The 22624-nt window shown below is 40.2% G+C and overlaps 3 protein-coding genes across 6 annotated transcripts; all 3 read right to left on the bottom strand.

Moving 5' to 3' along the window:
- Window positions 1–40: 40 nt before the first annotated feature.
- On the bottom strand, window positions 41–842 carry LOC308409309 (uncharacterized protein; the record flags this gene model as incomplete). Its single annotated transcript, XM_080901947.1, has 2 exons — window positions 41–593; window positions 702–842. The coding sequence occupies 2 exons, from the start codon at window positions 840–842 to the stop codon at window positions 363–365; spliced, it is 372 nt and encodes a 123-aa protein (XP_080758073.1). The 3' UTR covers window positions 41–362.
- gcna (germ cell nuclear acidic peptidase) lies at window positions 840–6150 on the bottom strand. Of its 2 annotated transcripts, none has more exons than XM_080901945.1 (13): window positions 6025–6150; window positions 5570–5673; window positions 4673–4784; window positions 4485–4557; window positions 4305–4354; window positions 4150–4216; window positions 3984–4054; window positions 3060–3476; window positions 2809–2959; window positions 2565–2709; window positions 1901–2036; window positions 1529–1733; window positions 840–1406 (listed from the first exon to the last, which is right to left on the bottom strand). In XM_080901945.1, the coding sequence occupies exons 2-13, from the start codon at window positions 5657–5659 to the stop codon at window positions 1175–1177; spliced, it is 1749 nt and encodes a 582-aa protein (XP_080758071.1). In that variant the 5' UTR covers window positions 5660–5673; window positions 6025–6150; the 3' UTR covers window positions 840–1174. The 2 variants fall into 2 exon arrangements, with proteins under 2 accessions (XP_080758071.1, XP_080758072.1); XM_080901946.1 differs by having other exon boundaries at window positions 6000–6090.
- Window positions 6151–7922: 1772 nt separating this feature from the next.
- On the bottom strand, window positions 7923–20917 carry LOC308408710 (UDP-N-acetylglucosamine--peptide N-acetylglucosaminyltransferase 110 kDa subunit). 3 transcript variants are annotated; one of them, XM_080901096.1, is made up of 22 exons: window positions 20569–20917; window positions 19090–19270; window positions 18159–18402; window positions 17966–18034; window positions 14516–14632; window positions 14344–14423; window positions 14025–14220; window positions 13792–13932; window positions 13595–13695; window positions 13012–13165; window positions 12654–12755; window positions 12358–12537; window positions 11906–12064; window positions 11700–11789; window positions 11412–11537; window positions 11131–11301; window positions 10909–11025; window positions 10632–10802; window positions 10260–10412; window positions 9824–10076; window positions 8566–8701; window positions 7923–8471 (listed from the first exon to the last, which is right to left on the bottom strand). In XM_080901096.1, the coding sequence occupies exons 1-22, from the start codon at window positions 20603–20605 to the stop codon at window positions 8291–8293; spliced, it is 3159 nt and encodes a 1052-aa protein (XP_080757222.1). In that variant the 5' UTR covers window positions 20606–20917; the 3' UTR covers window positions 7923–8290. The 3 variants fall into 3 exon arrangements, with proteins under 3 accessions (XP_080757222.1, XP_080757224.1, XP_080757223.1); XM_080901098.1 differs by having other exon boundaries at window positions 7924–8471; window positions 8566–8689; window positions 19090–19240; XM_080901097.1 differs by having other exon boundaries at window positions 7924–8471; window positions 8566–8689.
- Between the last annotated feature and the right edge of the window lie 1707 nt (window positions 20918–22624).

A 22624-nucleotide genomic window follows, 5' to 3' on the forward strand; every position in this document is an offset into this window, starting at 1 on the left:
TGTATTTTTTTCTGATGCTATTAAACACAGATACTATGCGGTCTTCTGCTGCTGTAGCCATTCTGCTTCAAGGTTTGACAGGTTCTGTGCTCTTCTGCATATCTTGGTTGTAATGAGTGATTATTTGAGTCACTGTTGCCTGAAGTTCTGACAGCTTGAAGCAGTCTGGCCAGTCTGACCTTCAGGAGGCCACCTTGACTATGCTTCAGTGTATTGGGTTGCTGCAATTTGTCTGAGTACTTAGATGCGATCTTTAATAAGCAGCTGAACAGATAACCAATCAAGTGGCCAGTGAGCATATATGCAGACTGGTTGTGCGTTAAGCCCAAGTAACACCTATCCCTATCCAAAACAGTATGTTGTCATGTGGCCTCCAAACAAAATACATAAAATAAACAGGTGATGTTCTCCAGAGTAAATGACAGTAGAAAATGGTGTATATTGTGAGTCACTAACAAACAGTGAACTGTACAAATATAGAATTTACAAACCAATGACAAGGCCTGATTAGTAGCGCCCAAGATCAAAAACTGGGTCACAGAAAAATCTTCCCCACATCCTAAAATAACTGCTTTGATTGTCCTGATGAGTTGCTGAAAAAGCATTGATTATGATGATTTAGCTCAAATGTTTGTGAGAATAATATCTAAGAAGGGTTTGGTTAATTAAAAAAAATCCAAAATCAAAATGTGCAGACCTACCTGGAGATTATTGCAGAGGAGAAGGTGTATGAGGAGCAAGAACCGAGTGTGTCTGAGGAGTGATGGGGAGCGCGGGATGACAATGAGCAGAGGAACACTGAGCATTGTGTTCAGGCTGTAGCTAGCGCACGTGCTGACCATCTTAAAGAATTAAACTTTATTTGAAGACTTGAAGGTGCAAAACCAACAAACAAACGAAAAAAAACCGCACCAGCACAGCATTAAAAGGCTCATATCAGACATTTACCATGGTACTGTCACTTATTAAGTATGACATTGTTTGATGCTATCATCTACACAAGCACACAATCAGAAACATTTACTTTCTATTCAATCAGTTTTTCCAGTTACAGCAACTCTAATGATCAACAGACAAACAAAAAAAAAACATTGAGAATCATAGCTGCTCAATAATGTAAGACTATCTGACTGAGATATTTCATAGGCTGCCTGTGTAAAGGACACATACTGGCTCAGCTTTGACTCAGTTTAGTCTTCGAGGCAAAGTCTGCACTAAGTTTCCGCATCACCTCTGCATGACTCTGTCCTGCTAGCTCCTGTCGTACACTCGAGTAATTTTCCTTGACAAAGTTGGCAAAAGGCGTGGGAGCACGTGGCTTAGAAGGCGTCAACAAGACAAGCTGACCAGTGCAGAGGGCGCACACAAATCTCTGCGTGTCCAGTGACTTGGAATGACGGCCGATCCTATATGGAATCACAGTAAAAAAAAAAAAAAAAAGAGACATTAATCAGGCTGAAATGAGCTCAAACGCTCTGGAAACACACAGTGACTCATAAAATGGAGTAAGTGGTTTTGGTTTACATACGTGTTCTTGCAGCGAGTGCACTGGTACTGGAATTTGTACTTGATGTCATAGCTGTGGCAGCGCGTGACCATCGGCAGCTCCGGATGTGCCAGTGTTGCTTTGCGAGCATAGAGCTTCCAGAAGTTTCCATGCCCGTCCCTTACACCGTTAATCAGCCATGTTGCAGCATGACACATTTCATGTATCAGTGTGTCCCTGAGACGATCTAGCAGGGAAGCACAAAGACAATGTTGTCATACAAAACGAGGTACCTCGTATATATGCGCACGCACATATTCAGGAACAACAGCACAGTAAGAGATTCTAAAGCTCCACAAGGTCGCAGCTTCCCTGACAAGCAAATAATTCTAGGGGACCTTAGTAAGCCATTACCTGCAGAGTCACAGACTTTCTCTGACAGTTCTATGCGGGCGTAGCGGTTTCCTCCACCCTTTTCCTGCCCTGTAACGCAGTAGCCAGCTGTTTTACGCATCTTCTTATTCCAGGTCACTGACATATTCGCAGGGAGCTAAAAAGAAAGAAAGTTAGAAATAAATGAAAACAAAAACTCACCCTGTTAGCAAAGACATTAAACAATGCAATGTATAAATATTTCGTTCTTTACGCAGAGCGTTTCATCATATTTAATTTACAATAATAATAATATAAAAAGAATACTGGAGTTTTAAATTGTACATCAATATTGAAAGAACTGCATGGGAGATTCCGGCCTTTGCTCACAGTTCATATCTTCATTCTTGAAACTCATTAGTGAGCATTTTATCATTTAGCACAACAGCTATCCTACACAAAACAACCAGAGAGCTTTGCAGCTTCAATATGTGACCCATCCTTGACTTGTTTATGTCTAACAACATAACACACAATATATTACAGATGGTGGTTCTACTATGGCTGCCAATAGACTTTAGGCAACCAGTGAAAGCAAGGGGTATTTCACAAAGTCTGGAGATTTTCTTTTACGTCACGTGCATCAAATTAAATATTCCTCAACTTCAAATGGAAAACAGTCTAGTAAACAATGACTCTTCATTACCTTACTCTCAAACACTGTGGTTTTGTACAGGTGGTAGAGTTTACTTGTGAGTGCCTCTTTGTTCTGCTTAAAGCTGCCCACATAGCTGGAGCTGGGATTTGTGAGCGACTGCAGGAAGCAGCCCGGGGTCTTACACAGCACATTCCTAGAGGGAAGCAAACAGAGCAAAATGAAGACAAACGTTCGTGTATAAAAGGAAAAGGCTCACTATCTGGTGCCCAATTAGTGCATCCACTAGACGCACTTGCTGGTTGGACCGTGTCTCGGCTCGCTCTGACTGACGGCTGGCTTCAAGAGCGATGATTTTCCAGGTGTCTTCACACCTAATGATTTAGAGCCTGGTGTTTGGGATACAGAAGGAACTGAGACTGTCCCAGCAGGCTCCTTATTGCTCTCTAAATTTAATTGGAAAAAGGAGAGCAAGAGATATGAGCATGACAAAAAAAAACAAAAGACTGTCAGATTCAAACATTCAGAATTAAGCAGTTACCGTACCTTTGCTGTTGTTCGGTAGGAATGAATTCCCTATGAAATTGTTTTTCTTTTTCAGTCTCTCCAGCAGGGATGTGAACTCCTCCTCAGAACTGCTTGAATCATCCAGCTTGGAAGGCATTGAAAAAGTGCGCTTGGGAGAGATCACTAATGTTTTAGCTCCGTTTGAAGGACGACACAAAGGAGACAGAGCAGGAGGAGAGGGGAGTGACGGCGAAGTTTCATCGTCATTGCACAGAGGAGGAGTATTCTCACTGGTCTTTGGAAGTGACTTGGGCCTCGTGTGACGGGTTCTCCAAGTGCTCTTCAGCACAATATTATCATCATCCTCATCATCGCTGACAAAGACAGGTGAATTATACAGAGACAGGGGTCGCCTTGTTTGAGGCTGGGATGTTGGAGTATTGGTCTTCTTAGGAACTACAAAAAAATTTGAGACAAAAATAAATAAATTAACAGACTTTTACATATGCATCTGACACATATTTAAAAAAGCAGCAACAGGGAAATTAGAAAAAACAAGACGCCTGATACATCAACAAAAGCTTTGTATACAACCAGAAAATAATTTGCAAAGTGAAGAACAATCCTCTCCCGGTTTGTAAACCACACAGCAAGTGAACACTGTCACGTAGGCATAAACAACTAGGTGTGACTGATTGATAATCTAGGCCGTAGATCAGTCAGGTGCAACTTCCCAAGATGAGATTTTAGCTCATTTCCCCATTAATGAATTAAATCAATATCACTGTTATATTAGAAGCAACACAACAGGCTGCCTTGCTGATGCAACTCCAAAGGGATTTGTTTCTCCTCCCGGGATCAAATGGTAGGTAAATGTGAAGGCTGTGTCATTTATTGTTGCATGTGACATCTCCCGACATTATTTGGGATCATGCTGGAAGTGAGGAACAACAGCAAAATTACCTTTGAAAGATGATTTTGGCTCAACAAAGTCATCATCTGATGAGTAGTCGTCAACTATAAAATTATGGAGGCTGTGAAATTAACCCAGGGGGAAAATGTTTAGCAGTAAATAACATTTACTTCTGACGGGAAATAAAAGTGGTGGATAAAAATTCATCGGACTCACCTGTCCTCACTGCCACTTTTAGATGTCTTCTTGGGTTTGGTATTGGGAGTTTTTGCCCGCTGAAGAACTTCAATGAGCAAAGATAAAATATCCAAAAATTGTATTGGTGGGATATATAGACAAAATCTAACCAGAAGAATGACATTAGCACTTACATGTTTCAAAAGCAGTATTGTCATCATCTGAGCTCACCACAATGTTTGAACTGAAAATAATAAAAGTGCTTTTTAAATACTTTAGTTATATCATAATATAGTCATTAGTGTGAAATGATAAATCAGATAGAAAATCTAGATCAGAAAAAGACAAAATGCTTCATGAAAACATTTTCATACCTGCCTGTCTTTGCAGGACTGCGTGGCTTGTGTGAAGTGGCTTTAGCTTGGGGTGTGGCTTTTTCCATAAGAACTAAGGCATTAAAGGGTAATAGGAAAAAAATTAAATCCATACATGAAACCAAAGTCACACCTTTAAGCATTGTACATTAATAAAAAAATTTTTTTTAAAAAGCCCAAACACTTACACCTGTCAAATTCATCGTCACTCGATTCGCTCAACGCAGAGTTTCTCCACTTACTTGCTGATCCATGACCACTTGTGCCAGCATGACGACTCTTACCAATTTTACTCATCAACTGCAAACAGAAGCAACAACAATAATAATGTTTATTTATTTATTCATTTTCAATCATTTACTTCATGGTGATACCATCACTTTTAAATGCAAATCAACAAAATCAACCCCTGCCATAGTGGGTCTCCAAAAAAATAAATAAATAAAATCTGTATATTTAACAAAATTATTTTCTTAGACATTAATAAAGTGCTACCTGAGTACCAACATTTTGACATTAGACTATCAATTGATATTTTTCTTTTTGTTTTGGTTACCATATTTGCTCAATCCAGCATACAAGTTGAATGAAAATAGCATTTTTGTAACTAAGAATGTTTCTAGAGGCTTCAATTGACATTGTGAAATACAACTGTACTCCATTCAAAAATCATTTTTTATACAAATATTTATTTAAACAACCAGCCATCACACAGTTTTGATGCACCTGCCCCAAATTACAGATCGTGATGCCATGACATTTATTATTTGACCAAATTCATTGAAGTTTGAGTTTGTCTTTAATAGTTTTGAGATATTCATGCTGAAACAATTCCTCAGATGTAAAAGTGCGGAACAAATATTGTCGACCTAGGTTGACGGACTATTTAAAAAATGTATCTCTTAAAAGGTATCTGATATATGAAGCTAAAAGGGAGACGATCGATCATCTCTCCTCTGTCTCAAACGCTGTACTTGAGAGCTATTCTCTGTTCCAGCAACCCAGGCTAATAGTGCCAGTGTTTTTTATCAGTTTTTAATGAAGTCCGCGATAATTTAGGGGTTTAAAAAAAGTATGCAGCAAACCTTCTTTTCCGTTTCCTCCAGTCCTCCCTCATCCATCCACCCCATTCTTTTAGCCACTTTGTGAAAAGACTTGGACGTAGCATCGTTCATAGTTTCCTTCAAGTCTGCAATAGCACACAATAGCACGAGCCATTTAAAGTTTGCTCCAGCGCTAACATCAAGCTGGTTTTTTATAACATCATAAAACCACAGAGTGCTGCTAATTGATAGTTTTTACCAAACATTTTTCATTTAACCAATTAATTTTTCTGGTTGGAACAAAATATATCTATATGGTTGAGGGGTTACAGCCTTTAGCTGAGCAGCGTTAGCGTTACCGTTAGCAACGGGGTCTCTAGCGTTAATCAACTAACATTAACAAGAGCTAGCTGGTTCATTTTCCCCCATTAGCACACACTGAATTACCGACTTATAAAACAAACAAACGAACCCGACAATATTTGTTATTTCATTACCAATTGCGCTTCTGTTATAAGAGAATAAGAGTGGCTGAGAGAATAGGGAAGCAACTACGAAGTTAAATTCAAATCTTGTGCTCCATTGCACCGGAAGTTGTCACCGTGATATTGGACCAATCGTAGCGCGTTCGGAGTGGCACTGAACCATCTTGTCCACACCTACGTTTGCAGGAAAATAATCAGGTAGACAAATTTCACAGGAAGATAAAGTTCAATTCAGTTTTTAATGCAATTCTACTTTTAATAGAAAAAATAATCTGTCAAATTGATGTTTAAATTACTGTGGTAGAAATTAATTACAGCAAGTCGTTATACGTCACCCAAACCAACTAGTCACACTGTCTAACTAGACTTGTCATGGCTAACAAAACTTAAATTAATCTATGTGCACATTTGTTATATCTCATCTTACCAGATAATATGAAAGTCTTCTATTACCTGTATCACTTGACTTGGTTGGCTGTCATGCATCAGTCTGACAAGGAATCGCCATGGCTTTTAGTAGCTCCAGACGTACCAACTATGCATTTATATATTGAATATTTTTATTATCTATGATTTATGACAGTCTTATTGGACAGCCACATGTCCTACAGTCAGTCTGTGAATTCATCATCTATGTATTCTAGATTAGAATGTTGGTCAACTATGAATTTTAACATTCACTCCACAGATCATGCACAAGTATGCAGATTATATAACTACTGACACAAGTTAGCAAAGCAAATGGCATTTAAAGGAGATCCATACTTGAACTCCAATGACAATGAGAAAAAGCATTGGTAACTTATATTAAGTGCATGTAACATAAATATCCAGAGGAAATTGTTCAATTGTTACCACTAATGTTAAATAAAAACATGGGGGGGGAATAAAATAAAAAAATAAAAGTCAGCCATTTGGTTTTTCACTGAATTTCTTCTTCCACCTGGTTGTGGGACTGGTATACTTGTGAATGCAGGACTTGTTATTTATTTATTTTTTTTATTTTTTTAAAACACTTCCATAAACGCCAATATTGTTTGAAGATTTCGGCACAGGAAATTTGTTTTCATTTTGTCAGCAGACTCCAATGGACCCAGAAAGGCACAGCTGAATACAAGTACATAAATCTGCCAAGTTTAACAAGGTGCTGTGAGCTGCTGACCGCACACTGATGAGGATTTAAGAAACAAAGGGGGTAGGGTTTCAGTTTTTCACCGGCTTTACCATCGAGTACAAAACACCATACAAAGTGATTGCCATCTCAATATTTATTATATATAGTGCCTCATGGCATCGTTGACAGCATAAAGGTAAACAGACAATTAAAAAAAAAAAAGAAGAAAAAAAGAAAATTTGCTTAGAAATACTTACCCGCCTGCTTCAGGTTTGTGTGATTTTAAAAAACAAACAAAAAAAACAAAAAAAAAAAAAAATGTATAAGGTATGTAATCTAAAATTACATTTAGGTCTTCCCCGCTGACTTAACAGGAGTTGCTTTTTCTAGATTTGTCCAGTCTTATGAACATGTTGAGAACTGATAATAGTCCTGATAATAAATAGTCCTTGTAATAAACAGTCCTTGCTTAATGAAGTTGGCATTCAGAAGTTCTCATTTTGTCATGTTTTCAGAAACTTAGAACACCTACTTCTGCAGGTATGTGAGAGGCGCTTTTAAAAAAAAAAAAAACTAAAGAGTTGCAGCAATTTATATTTTATAATTGCATGTTAAAGCTGATGAAACATGTCAGGTACAATTTCCATGGTGCAACAATGTCATTTTTAAAACACACAACACTCTTAATCCATTTATAAATAGATCAACAAGTAATGACAGCTGGAAATTCTCTCCACAAGCTGCACTTAGTCCCATATGCACAATGACAGAAGAAAGTAAATCCATCGATCCAAGTACCAAAAAAGGGAAAGAGGGGAGGAAAAAAAAAAAAAAAAGGAAGCCAGGCATTCACAATCCTTTCATGCTCACCAAATACCTATACTGTGTTTTAGGACAAGAGTCTCAGAAGAGTTGCCTGAATGTCTCAGGATCAATCTGGCTCAGTAGATGCAGATGTGAGAGGCAACGATCAGTGTAAATGGGATATAAATGTGAACATGTGTAGGCTCCTTGAAAACAAGAGTCCCATTAATAGCAAAGGAGAGTGATACAGACAAAAGTTCGACAAGGGGCTGGAGTGGAAACGGACCATTCAAACTATGGTGCTGATGGGGGTTTAAAATGGCTGGGGGAAAGGGGAAAATAATTCTGCATGCTTCCAGTTCAAGCATTTTCACTAGCCTCTACTGCCTGGTGTTTGACCAAGTGATCTGGCTTGTTGCCATTACTGTGGTGCTCCCACATCTGCAGATAGAGCCTCTCCAGGTCCATTGTGTACTGCTTGGTGTTGAAAAGAGGGCTGCAAATTCTCTGCTTCCAAACACGCGCTCGGACCATCTTCAGGCTATAGGAGGAGGGCGAGTAATCAGAGTTCGCAGGTGACAAAGGATGTTTTAAAAATAAATAAAATTAAGTGTTTAGGATAAACATCTACTTACTATTCCATGTCGGAGCCCAGTTTGACTGCTATGTCCTCATAGTCCTGGCGGCTTTGAGCTATTAGATCAGGGCAGCCCAGACAGTTGAGTTGTGAGGCAGCCACACGGGATGCAAGAGTCTCACCTACAGTGGTGTCAATATTTTAAAAGAAAACAGGTTTCAATTAACATTCTCCTCATGGTCATGTTTTTATATTTTTTAAAATCTGTTAATTATTCAACTTGTGTTATGGCAACAATTGGTAGTAGGGCTGCCACAATTAGTCGACTAGTCACAATTATGTCGACTATCAAAATAGTCGACGACTGATGTGATAGTCGACGTGTCGTTTGAAGCTTTGTAAGATCCCAAAAGATGCAGGAATAAGTAGTAGGATTTAAGAGTGTAATAACAGAATGAAACTAAAGATGGCAGCACTGCATGTACAAGGAAAACCCCGAAGAAGTAGCTTTGTCCTAGAATTAGAGCAGCCCGGCTCAATTTCCAACAGTGGCGGCAGCTAGTTAGTTTTAATATTACTCTTATTCTTTCTAGGTCACAAAATAAACGTTTAACATTTTCAGGCGAGAATGTAGCTGTGCAAACCTCAAATATCTGCTCAGTTTATCAAGACACCACATATTTTGAAAAGCGCTCTGATGTCCGTTACCCACTAGCTCGATAGCTAGCCGGGGGCAAAGCTCACCAGAGCCGGTGAGAACCCCTGACTCCGGGCAAATAGTTTTCAAACCCACCGCCGTCTTTCGCTACTCAGGTTAAACATATATAAGTCACTTAGATAACTTAAAAATGTTACTGTTTGGCTTTTTTTAGTATTTTATTTGTTCCTGAGTAAATCGGTTTGGCTGAGATTAAAGTTATAGTTTTTACACAGCTGAATAAACGTCAAGCAGACAACTGATTATCAGAAGTGTAACATGCTCGAGAATATACTCCGGTGTCCCGTTATATTTTAGATAGCAAGGAGTTTATTAAACTTCACCGAAACAATCTGCAAATTTCATTACAATTTAATAAACTATCATCTTGTCTTTATTTTTAGTTAGCACATACCTTAAACACTTAAAGCTGTAAGCTAATGATAGTTATAAGAGCAGATGCATGCTGGTGCACCAAGCTGTACGTTTACGTCCAATGGATGCATGATCTGATTAGTCGACTAATCGCAAAAATAATACGTGACTAATCGACTATCAAAATAATCGTTTGTGGCAGCCCTAATTGGTAGCCAAGCCTATTCCTGAAAACTCTGCTCACCAGGCATAGTAACCATGGGTGTTCCAGCCCAGAGAACATCCATGCCTGTGGTATGACCGTTGCACAGAGGAGTGTCTAGGCACACATCAGCAAGCTGGCCCCTTCTCACATGCTCCTCCTTGGGGGCCACAGGAGAAAAAATGATCCGAGAGCCTGGCAGACCCATGTTCTGAGCATACTGCTGGATGTTGGGCTCACCAACTGCAGGGAAGCGAAGAAGCCACAATACGCTGTTGGGCACGCGCTTTAGGATCTGCAACAAGACAAATGTTAAGAGATTGATTATTTATTTTTATACACACGCACGTATATATGTGTACACACGCACGTATATATGTGTACACACACACACACACACACTTTGAAACGCCCTTAAACAGAATTTCTTAGTTAAAGGAACTCCAGTTCATTAATAATAAGGACAGTCCAAACTTACATTGACCCACATCTGGAGAGTAGGTGGATCAATCTTGTAGAGCTGGTTGAAGTTGCAGTAGACAATGGAGTCCTCTGGGAGACCATACTGAGAACGGGTTGTTACAACAATCGTGCGTGGCACCTCCTCCCCAGTTGCAGCTTTGTTACTGATCTAAACATGAGGAATGAAAATATTGCGGCCTTAACGCTTACATTTGTTTTAAAGTGTTTTGTTTTAAAGTCCCTCCTAAATGAGGGAACATTGACTAAAATACTTCTGTAAAAAGAAGCAGCATGTGACAATATATGGGAACGTGACCAGGGTGTCCAGACAGTGTGTTTAAATGAAGCAAAAGTGGCCAAAGTGTGTACGTCTAATAGTGACTCTTACCTGTGTGGTGGCTAGGCCATTGCTGACAGTGAAGCCATTGATTGTGACCTGGATTTGGCCTTGATTGATCATGTTGATGATTGCTTCAGCTGCTGTGTTCATGGGAATTACAGGCATGGACAGGGCTCCATTTGTGTCACAAGTAGATTCCTGGTTGTTGTCACACTTCATCTGGTCGATTAAAAAATAAATAAAACATGTTCATCAATAATCAGAATTATTGTTTCAGATTAAACATCTGTTTTAATAAAGTTTCTGGATATTTTTCCTTACTCACCTTTATCACTTTGACATCGGGCAGACTGTCCAAGAAGGCCTTCAGATCAATACCATTAAGAACGATGCGGTTGTCAAAGATGTGCCCGTTAGACTTGAAATCAATCACTGCCTTTTTCTGTTGGTCAAAAATAAATAAAGTTACAACAACAGTGAAAGTAAAATTTTAGGAAAACAAGACAGCTCATAGAATCAATCTGCAGCATTGTAAGGCTGGACAAACCTTGAGGTGAGGGAACATGTTGGCATGGTCTCCAATGAAGAAGGTATTGGGCATGTAGGCAAGTTTCTCTGAGTACTGCTCAGCCACTTCTGTAGGCGATGTCTCCTTGTCTGTGATGATGTAGTCCATGAAGGGAGCTCCGCTGGTTCCAGGGTAACCTAGCCACATAGCCTATTGAATAGGTAGAAATTGTTAGCTGTGCGTTTTCACGGTCAGTATATTGCACAAGCAGAAATATAGCTATCCCCTAGACAGGCTAACAATTTACATGTAAGGCTTACCTGAACAGGGGCAGGGCGGAGGGCGAAGAGCTCATTTCTTGCTCCCTTGGTGTATCCATTCATATTCACTAGAATGTTGATTCCATCCTGGTGAATACGATCAGCTGCCTTGCCATTGCAAGGTATCTGGAGACAAAAATTACAGTTTATGTAAATGGCTAGAGTTCCTGACATTGCATCTGACAGCACAATGGTTGAAATGACTTCCAAGTTAAAAATAGAAATGCTCAAGGTTGATGTGTTATAAATAGAAAGATACTGTTGAGGAAACAACATGTTACGAGTTACCTGTGAGAGGTCTGTGAAATGATGAGCTTCAGCGACCACTTTCACACGGAAATTGGTACTATCATCAGGGCTGAGTGCATAGCAAAACACCTTTAGGGTAAGGAAAACAAAATTAAGACTTTAGTCAACACTGTGTCAATACATTGCAGAGTGTAATAAGCACCGTTTTTTTTAAACCATAAAAACCAATTCAGAGTTGAAATTACCTCAAATTTTTCAGGATTGTGCATTCCAGGAATGGACTGCATCAGGTGGGAGGTTGGATGGTTGCCAAAGTCAGAGCTTACATATCCAATGCGCAGACGTCCACCGCTAGCTTTCAGATCCTTGGGATGCTCGTAAGCCGGTTTGTGCAGTGCATTAATCTGTGGAGTAAGTAATGTTATAAGAATACGTGTACAGTAGGACAGTAAAGTCTACATGGCAGATGTTTGACTGACAACATAAAAATTTGTTTGCCCAAAAATCATTTCTTACCCCCTATACCTTCATCACTCCAAGCGACCCACTCACCACCAGCTTCTCTACTTCTTTATACCCAGTACCTTGCCCACCCCCCTTACCTTCCCCATACCCTGCAGGCACTTCCATCACCAGCCACCTTCCACCCTCCCAAAATATATATTAAAGCTTTACTTGCTTTGATCATTTTGTCTACCTTGTCCAGGCAAAGGTTTCCGTGGCGCTCAGCAATGGCCTTGCGGAAGCTGTGAGAGAGCGGATACAGCATGCTGTGGTGTGGGTGCACTGAGGGCAAGCGGTTCTTCTCCAGTTGGTCTGCCACAATGCTCACAAGCTTTTTCATCCGCTCATCATAATCTGTCCAGTCACACACAATCTGAAAAAGTGGGGGGCAAAAACAACAACAAAAAGTAGTCAGAAAATTTGTTTTGATAACAGCAGAAGTAAAAAAAATAAAAAATAGAAATATGCAGTATAACAGCAGATGAACACCTGTAGGCAGTGTGCCAAGTTGCAGTAAGCATCAGGGAAGTCAGGCTTCAGTTTCAAGGCTGTGCGATAAGATGCAATAGCCTCTGGGATGTTTCCAGAATCCTAAAAATAAAATAAATACAAACATAAAAATTAAAACTCCAAAAGGCATACTCAACTAACAAACGGGTGCTAACTCAGGTATCCATTGCTCAATTTTTAATTAGGTTTGTGTGAAAATACATCTTTAAATTTACTAATTTAATGTGAAAAGCAACATCAGAAGCAACCTGGAGGTGGATAATCTAATAGTGAAGTGCTATATCTATCTATCATCTAGAGAGAGCATATGAAGAGTAAAATTAAGAAATATTCCTACCTTATGGATTGAGGCTAAATTGCTGTGAGCATCAGCAAAGGCGGGGTTGATCTGGATGGCACGAGTATAACACTGCAGAGCTCCCTGAACATCTTGCATTTCTTTTAGTGTATTCCCCATGTTTGAGTAGGCATCAGCAAATGTGGGGCTGATTCTAAAATTCAAACAGACCACATAACAAAATTACTCAGCTGTCAGGTCTTTTTACACAAAAGTAAATAATCATAGGAGTGTCACAGGAGAGAAATTAATGGATTTAATTTTTCACTCATATCTGGCAACACTCAGGTGGCTTCACAGTATACTTACTGCTCTATTTTCATGTACAAACTTTAAGTTATTTAGCAGCAGTTATTAAGATAGCAGCTTTTTCGGTAAATGTTGCCAACGGGACTTTTAGGAATGCTACAAATCAAACATCCATTTAAAGTTAGTAGATCAGTAACATGTCTGAACTAAGACAGCTATTCTCACTTTAGAAAAGTGACAGGAGTGATTAAACATGAGCCCAACAAAGAAAAAGAAAGCTAATTTCAGGCATAAACTCAAAGTCCACAGTTGCCTCCAGCATTCATTTACAAACCTGATTGCCTCTTTGTAGTGCATGAGGGCTTCCTGCAGTTTTCCCTGCTGCTGCAACACACTGGCCAAGTTAGAGTGAGCTGCTGCAAACTCTGGGAACACCTGATGAATAAAGTTTGAATAAGTATCACCACATGATCATTTTTACTGTAAAAGTGAATATTTCAAATCTGTTAATCTTGACAATGTTAAACCCACCTCTAAGGCTTTTCTGTAGAGCTGAACAGCTTCCTCGATGTAGCCCTGCTCACGCTTGATATTGGCCAAGTTGTTAAGGGAGTCGGCATGAGTTGGACACAAACGCAAAGCTGTGTTGTAGCACTCTTCGGCTTCAGACACCTGTTAGGGAAAATAGAACTCAGTCAGTAAAAACTCAGCAAGTGTTTAATGACCTCAGAGGTACTCAAGATTCGAGACAAAAAACACATTACATTTCCTTTCTCCTTTAGAGCGTTTGCCAAATTGCAGTAGGCATCAGGAAAGTGGGGCTGCAATTCAATAGCACGGCGGTAGGTGTCAATAGCAAGGTCAATGAGGCCCTGCTCATAGTAGACACAGGCCAGATTTCCATGGACAACAGCATGATTGGGGCTCAGACTCAGGGCTCTCAAGTATCCAGCCACAGCTCTGGAAGATGTGAATAAAAGTTATGAATATTCTGCAAACATTTAAAATGAAATGATGTATGCTACAACCTAAAAACAAAAAACCCACAAGCAGATGCAAAAATCTGTCATGATTTAGACTCACCTGTCAAAGATGCGGGCCTCCTTCAAAACATTGCCTAAATTGATGTATGCATCAAGGAAATTTGGATCCAGTGTCACTGCCTAAAAACCAAGGAAAAAGACTTTATATTTGATACTGTTAAGGTGTCTCATAATATAGTTTGATTAATGTTACAAAAAACTATGCAACTGACCTTTTCAAAATGGTGTATGGCCAGCCATATCTCTCCCTGGGCATTGAACACACAGCCCAAGTTGCTCCAAGCCACGGCAAAGTTGGGCTGAGTCTCAATGGCTTTCAGGTAACAAGCCTTCAATGGGTTTAAAATAACCACAGGAAAGGAGAAGAGGTAGAATGGGAGAGGTATAGTGCATAGAAGGGGGGGGGGGGGGAAGGGTTTGATAAAAAAATAATTAAAAAAAAAAGAGATTGAGAATAAAAGCAAAAGAGAAAACAAAAAGCAAGAGAAAGCAAAATTAGTGACCATTCTCCATGATGGCAAAAAGTGAGTCTACAGCATGGGCTCGCCTGCGCACAAGTCTGCCGCGCAAAGCTGCAATGCTTTTTCCTACGCTGCGCGGATCCAACCGACACCCACACATAGGCCCTCATCCTCCAGTTATGACCACATCCTTACCAAATGTAGTGGTTACTAGAACCAGTAAAATCTGCTGTCTGCCCACCCTAATAACAATTTTTATTAAAATTTAAAGTACCAACAAATAAACTGCATGAAATCTCTATTTGATGTTAGCAAGGCATCTCACAACCTGGGATGCTGGGCATTTTGTGCAGGTGAAAGTCCCTGTAATGCATGCGCAAGAAACACGAGCGCGCTGCGTGGGTCACCACGCCTGTGCACCATATTATGCTCTTTGCATGACCTTGCTCCTGGCAAAGGTTCTTATTGCGCCGCTACGCTTGCTGAATGGCCACGTGAAACAGCTGCAGACCAACAACCCCTGACAGAACACTTGCAACACCAGACTGGCACACACTCGGCACCCACAAAATGGCTCTGAATACAGAGAAAGGCAGTGGTTAAATGCTAAGATAATTACACTGCCATTTGTCACAAAACGTTGTCTTTGGTTTTGTCATAAGCCAATTACACTTGAAATTTAGGGGCACTTGGCAACCAGGCTGGTTGCAAGAGGGGGGAGGTCCACAACTAACAGGCCAAAGGGAATGAAGGGTATGGGGGAGCCGCACGCTTGCGCTTTCCGCCTTTTTGGTTGCTTGGAAGATATCGCTGCGCAGCCCCTGCGTTACTGCAGACTCACAGCGCACTATCTGCATGATCATCAGAACGCTGCAACTCCAAATAAAGAAGGGAAATCAAAACAAAACAGGAAAAAAATAACCAAAATGTAAGAGTTAGAGGGTTCTTACTTGTTTTTCATGATTAATGCTTCCAAAACCAAGTTTCTTTTTTTACATAATATAAAGTTGGGTAATTAGTATAGCATATTTTAAGAAATGCTTACTGTAATGCTCTACTATTATTATTACTACTACTATTATTATTTTTTACTTTTTTCTTTTGCTCTTCAAAAGGAAGCCACAAGACAGAGGAGCTCAAGCATGAAGTAAGGTGGTTTTTCTTTTGTTGGCAGTTACAAACCCGTTACCATATTTTTGGACTTTGTCAGAGTGGTGGTCGCAGCTGGCTGGAAGAAGAGGAGAGGACTGAGGCTGCCCTAGTGTTCCTTTCCGCCAGGCACCTACGCAGGAATAGTGTCACCCACCTGAAACCTTCTAAATAACAATATCAGTTGTGGAAAAACCAAAAGAGACAAAAATCAGAAAACAAGATCGTTAGTAAAAGTTCTCAAACAATACATTTTTTTTTAAATATGGAAATAAAAATAAAAAAGCACTTTTGTCCAAATAACAAACAAAAACTATAATACTAGCCTTAGTTTTCATTCATGCAAATGAATGTTTCATTTCAAAGAAAACAAAAGGAATGCTTTAGGGGTAACTGGGAGGGAAGAAAGGCTTTGATCTGTGCAGTACCAGGGAAAGTCAAGCTTCCAGTAAATTCTCAATTCAGTTTTTACAATCACAGAACAGGAGGGCAGTTACTGGCTTGATCTTGCCCAAATGAACTGATCCCATTTCTTTGGGAATAATATTACATATTTGAAGAAAAAAGGGAAGAAGTATTAATCATGGCTTTTCTTTTTTTGCATTTTCATGAAATATTTATAGAACTTTGATTTCTTTATCCTGGCCTGCTTTCTTGAGTCCTGGCCAATGGAGAAAAGTCTGTGGTTTAATTATTTGTATCTAGAAGCCTCCACAGCTCTGAAATAAAGAGGTCATCGCTGTTGCGCGTGCTTCTGTCTTTCTAACCCAGCATCTGACGCAGGCGGTGGAGTACCGATGGTAAGCTGTCTGCCTGACAGCATTTGTGCCACTTTAAGGCATGTGAGAATGACTGCTCTTAAATCCATATGTTCAGTTAACAATTTAAAAGCAGTGGATATCTGAAGAGATAACCAGCTGGATAAAATCCATCAAGTGGATCCAAAAATTGATGTATATGTGCGGAAAGGCACTGTTGGGAATGTGCTCAAGCACTGATTAAATCAAACTGAAGGGTCAGGAAGACAGCTTTGAGCGCGCCCACTCCACCAATCCTCAGCAAGCGCGCGGGGGGGCGGAGCGACAGAGCTGGGGAGCTTGTGACTCCCTGATGCTCCTCCCCACTCCTTTACCCCCCTCTAGCACGAAATAAGATGGCCTGTAACCAGCAAGACAACTCCATAATCACAAATTTAACCCAATTCAGGTAACCCCCCCCCCCCCCCCCCCAAGAATATAGATACATTTAAAAGTGATAAATTGAAGTGTAGCACCCCCAAACTGACAGCAAACTGAGAAGAACCTGTCATAAGGGCACTTGAAAGAAAAACAATACAGGAGTATAGTAGTTAGGTTAGAAACCATCTTATCTTTTGCACTGCAAAGATAAACTAACTTTTCATCAGTTCATAATTTCTTCAAAGACCGAGCCAGCGTTTTTCCTCCAAAGTCAACTTTATGGAAATGCATGGGGCCGAGGTTAGTTCAGCTGTGTGAATTTTGAAACTCCAGCCTTTCTTCCTGAAAGGGAAAGGGACTGATCTCTGATAAGAGGTCTGTGTAAAGCAAAGGACATTGGGACTAAAAGTGATATAGGGTAGAGACGAATGTAATGTGTACACTAAAAAAATCTTTTTTTTTTTTTAAATGTAAGCTGTCTAAAAAAAAAAAAACAACAAAAAAACAAAACAGTATGTGTATTGCTTTGTTTTTTTTTTAAAGAAATTCAGAAAACCTGATTTCCACATATGGGTGTTAACCCATTACAGTCCAGTACTTCAAAAAGGTTTAAAATAAGGGGATAAGAAGCTAACTGCAACTCTGAAAAATGAGGAGATGCTTCCATTTTCTGTCCTTCACATAAGTGGGTTGAATAGTAAGACTGCTTTAAAAATGTCAAAGCGGAGAAAAAAAAAAAACCATCTATGGTCTTAGTGAGTGACACTAAAAACAAAATTGATGGACAAGGAGGAAAAAAGAAAGAAAGAAAAAAAGATCTACAACAAAAATACAAACGCCACATCTAAGTATACGCCAACGCGCTGTAACATACCTTGGCCTCTTCCAAACGCCCGAGGGCTTTAAGCAAATTCCCCAAGTCACTGCGCACACAATATAGATCCTGTGAAGATGGAAAAAAAATTTAAAAAAAAATTCTATAAACAGCCTATTTGTGGCCATTCCAACTAAATAAATGTATAGGGCATTGACACATACAATTTAGAAAAAAATATAAATTAACTCACTGGGTTGTATTGTAATGCGGAGACATAAGCCTGCACGGCTCCCTCCATATCTCCTGCGGCCACCAGAGCTGCAGCCAAGTTGATGTACCCGTCAATAAAATCTGGCTTGAGTCTCAGAGCATGGCGATAATGCTCTATTGCCTCCTGCAGCTGCCCACGCTCCTTGTACACATTCCCCAGGTTGGAGTAGGCCTCAGCCAACATTGGGTTCTGCTTGATGGCCAAGGTACTGAAATGAGCAGACCTGCAAGGAAAGATTATGCACAAACTATTACACTCCAGAGCTGACACAGTTGGTTCAAACTGCTGTGTAGAAACAACAGCAAGGCCCAAGATGTTAAAGAACAGAAAATTAGTTTAAGATGCATTGTCAAATATGATGAAAATCCCAAATATCAAGACACATTAACATGAGCCTCAGCACCTGAGCAAAACTTTTTATTCAAATGTCTACTATGCAAACATGCAGGCAGTACAGCCCAAAATAAGTTATGATGAAAATACCACGAAGATGATCACCATATTCAATTTGATCCTGTGAGCTGTCATGGAACATTTTTACTAACCAACAGTTTTTGGGGTAAACAACAAAAGCATACAAGTTTAGCATTTGTATTATGGTTAAATACCAAATTCAACAGCATTACAAGGCTGTAATGATACTGGCATTGTCCACATTTAAGGATTTGAAATGAGTGAAAAAGCCTTTAGATCATATTACTTGAAAGACCCAAGCACCTGAAAAGAAAGGTTACACTCCAACCACCAGAAATGCACAAAACCCAAGTTAAACCACATAACAGGATTTGCACAAGACAGCCCAGCTGCTCCACAGGACTCCCCAGTGTGTGCACTCAAAGCCAAGACGACCCATTTTCCTCTGCTACTGCTCACATGCCCAGTGTGCTTTTCCACCCCCCCAACACCTCACCTGTCGAGTCTTCGGCACTGGAAGTGGATGGAGGACAGGAGCAACAGCACGCCTGTGTTATCAGGCTCCTGCCTCCACAGCTGCATGCAGTGGCGCTCAGCTGCCTCAAAATCCCCTGACTGATACTCCCGGTGCGCCAGCTCAGCCAACCCTTGGAAGGAAAGCATACGTTTTGTTGGTTCTGGAGCACCAACATAAGCCAAGGAGGGGGAAAACGACACGTTAGAGGTGATGGAAAAAATTAAAATCAGACAAATGATAACAGAATTTTTTTAAAGAGGAAAATAAGACAAATGCTTTAATTTAAGAAGAGTGACTAACACAATTTGAACTCAAAATAAAAGGGGGGGGGGGACTCATGATACACATTTGGGGATTTTACATCTTATTGTGTGGGTAGGAGTCACAATAAAGTCTAACAAATAAAAAAAATGGAGGAAAATAATGTGTGTGATGGGAAAACAGGCAAGCAGATGGATGAAACAGGTGTGAGAGGTTCTGGCAAAAACTTCCATAACACATTTTGGATGTTTAGTAATTTATCATATCAAATATGTACTTTTATGAAACACCAGATTACTTTATTGTAACTTACTCTAATACAATTTTTATGTGTGTGTGTGTGTGTGTGTGTGTGTGTGTATCTGAAGCGGTAGTGAACACATCAGAACGCTCTGCTCCAACAAAACAAACTAGTTATTCAAAGGTGGGGCTGAGAAAACAAAGCCGCATCATATAGCTAAACTTTTACTGCAGGGCTAATAATGCAGTAGATCCGGTTTGCTCAAGCGGTCATGACACTTACGTAACATTACTTGTGGAAAGAGTATAGCTTAAAATGCTTAAACCACCAGTCAATGCGCGAAAATACCGGGTTTCAGAACCGTTCTGGTATCAGTATCGCCGATAACCTTTGGGATAATGCTACCATTAGCCTAAAGGCTATCTGTGCTAAGCGGTAGACATAGGCCAGACTTCAGTAGCAAGGCCCCCCGATAACAAATTTCAAAGACATCTTCAAGCCCCTTTGTGCTGACTTAGCTTTCACAGCGACCCTTAAACATGAAATCAATGAAACAAAAATGGTATACCCCGAGCAAACCGCTAAAGCACCTTCGTGGAATGCTTATTCGTCTGCGTTAAAGTGTGACTAGTAGACAATTTGCGGCTACTTCGACGCAAACCTGTGCTAAAAGCTAAATTACGCTAATGTTAGCTTTAGGGCTTTTATTGTCGCGATACGAGGTAGAAATTTGAGCCCGCGTTGCTATTACTAACATGTTCTTCCACGTTGGACAAAAGACAAATTTAATAAATAAAAACAGGGTTAAAATAGTTTACCTATTTTCTTTTTTTAAGGTCTATTTGTTAGATACTAGCTCGATCGCATCTAGGGGGGAAAAACCTACACAAGGACACAGTCTTTGAAGCTTGCCTTGTTGCCTTCTGTGTAGAATTACTTGCATAAAAACAGCAAACCTGTGCTGTCGGCCACGTTTCCCACTGAGCTCGCCATCTCCTCGGTCTTCGAGTCTTGCACGGTGGTCGTCAATGTGTCCTCTAGCAGATAACAATCTCAGAGAAAAAAAAATTGCGACAAGCAGAAAACACGTTGCCCCAATAGCTATGCAGAGTTAGCTAAACTAATGTCCTAACGTATGTTTCTTTTTCCCCTAAAGCGACAAATGTAGATCTCGCAGTGGTTAGTATCAGCTGGCTAATACCCAATCAATTGTCTTGCTGTTAAGAGCTCGTTTTTAAGCTAACATGTTACGTGCTGTTGGTTTAATGGCTCTTGCTAGCTTCCCCTTCCCAACAAAGCAGCAGTGGATCATAAAATGGCGAGATGGGTGGAACTCGTTTTTGAGATAAACTAGATCCGTTCACCGCCGTTACCGAGACACGTGTGTAAAACTGTAATAAATATCGCACGTAGCGATGTAAAAATATTTCAGAAGATTTGTGATTACATTTTTCTCCTTTTATCGCGTGTTATTTCTTTATTTACTAAAGTTTTAAAAAAAACATATTAGGAACGATGCTGCGCGGAAGAACACATTGGTGCAGTGAGACGGAGTGCAAACGGAAAAAGCCAGCAGAGAACCGGTTTTAAGATTCACGAGGCAGATCGTCTGTGGATTGTAACGTGTTACCACAGCCACACGAGAATAATGTGAGACACCGACATTAAATAACAGTGGGTGGATTCTGTTTAAGTTATGCAATGCACAGCTGGAGATCTACGCGGCTCTGCTATGCAGATAAAACAGGCGCAAAAACTGAAGTGGTAGTGATGTTAACTAATATACAATTCAAGAACTAGTTGTCACAGATCATTCAGATCACCAAGCAAAGTTTAATATTAAACACAGATTAATGAGATAAATTATGATTTATAAATCCCAATTTGTGAAAAAGTAATTGCCCTCGAACCTGTTTTTAATGCAGACTTTGACTAAGCCACTAAAATATCTTTATTTTGCTTCTGTTTTTGTTTTTCCTGTTTTTTAAGTCATTTAGAAGTGGACTTGGTGTGTTTTGTATCATTGTACCACTCATAATCCAAACAGGCTTGGGCTTCAGGGCATGAAGTGCTAGCCAGACATTTTCCTTCAGGATTTTCTGGTAGAGAGCAGAATTCAAAGTTCCATCAATTACGGTAAGTCGTCCGGGTCCTGCAGCAGCAAAGTTGATTACCTCACTTTGCCCCACCTGGGGCACACAACAACAGCCTATCCTTAAATGACTGTGTTAGCCCATGTCTATCCTAGGTGGAAAACCCAAGTGGGCCCTACGTGTGTTTCCCATTTTGGACCAAGTTAAGTGTTTCCCATGTTTGACCCAGCAAGGACCTACTATATGTTTCCACTTGGTTTTTCCCATATGGTTTTGATGTGAGAAACCCAAGTGGGTCCCATATATACTAAACAATCCTGAGCCCACATAAAATATAAGCCCATATTAACTTAACATAACCCATATGGGGCCCACATAGACATGTTTTCAGGGTCTGACTTGTATTTGCCCATGTGTGGTCCATATAGTTTGACCAGGTGGGCCCCACCTGTGTCATCAGTGCTAAAAATTTATATTGATTACCTCACTTTGCCCCGTATGGCGCCCACATAGACATGTTTTTAGGTTCTGACTTGCATTTGCCCATGTGTAACCCATATAGTTTGACCAGGTGGGCCCCACCTTTGTCATCGATACTAAAACATATATTGATTACCTCACTTTGCCCCACCTGGGGCACACAACAACAGCCTATCCTTAAATGACTGTGTTAGCCCATGTCTATCCTAGGTGGAAAACCCAAGTGGGCCCTACGTGTGTTTCCCATTTTGGACCAAGTTAAGTGTTTCCCATGTTTGGACCTACTAAAAGTGCCCACTTGGGATTGCCCATATGGGTTTAATGTGAAAAACCCAAGTAGGCCCCATACAAAAAGCCCAGTTTGAGCCCATGCCCACATGATACCCATCCAGCCCACGCAAAAACCAGGTGGGGCCCATATATACATGTTGGCTGGGGC

This window comes from Rhamphochromis sp. 'chilingali' (assembly GCF_963969265.1).
Source record: "Rhamphochromis sp. 'chilingali' genome assembly, chromosome: 13".
Classification (NCBI taxonomy): domain Eukaryota; kingdom Metazoa; phylum Chordata; class Actinopteri; order Cichliformes; family Cichlidae; genus Rhamphochromis; species Rhamphochromis sp. 'chilingali'.

Bases quoted from the DNA above. Each gene is read 5' to 3' on its own strand.
- gcna (XM_080901945.1), bottom strand. From the start codon at position 5,659: ATGAACGATGCTACGTCCAAGTCTTTTCACAAAGTGGCTAAAAGAATG. The intron at 4,055-4,149 runs GTGAGTCCGATG...TTAATTTCACAG, and splicing joins AAAAGTGGCAGTGAGGACAG to CCTCCATAATTTTATAGTTG. The intron at 2,037-2,564 runs GTAATGAAGAGT...CTTTCTTTTTAG, and splicing joins CCACAGTGTTTGAGAGTAAG to CTCCCTGCGAATATGTCAGT.
- LOC308408710 (XM_080901096.1), bottom strand. From the start codon at position 20,605: ATGGCGAGCTCAGTGGGAAACGTGGCCGACAGCACAG. The intron at 18,403-19,089 runs GTGAGGTGTTGG...CTTTCCTTGCAG, and splicing joins CAGTGCCGAAGACTCGACAG to GTCTGCTCATTTCAGTACCT. The intron at 11,302-11,411 runs GTAAGCCTTACA...CCTATTCAATAG, and splicing joins TCCGCCCTGCCCCTGTTCAG to GCTATGTGGCTAGGTTACCC.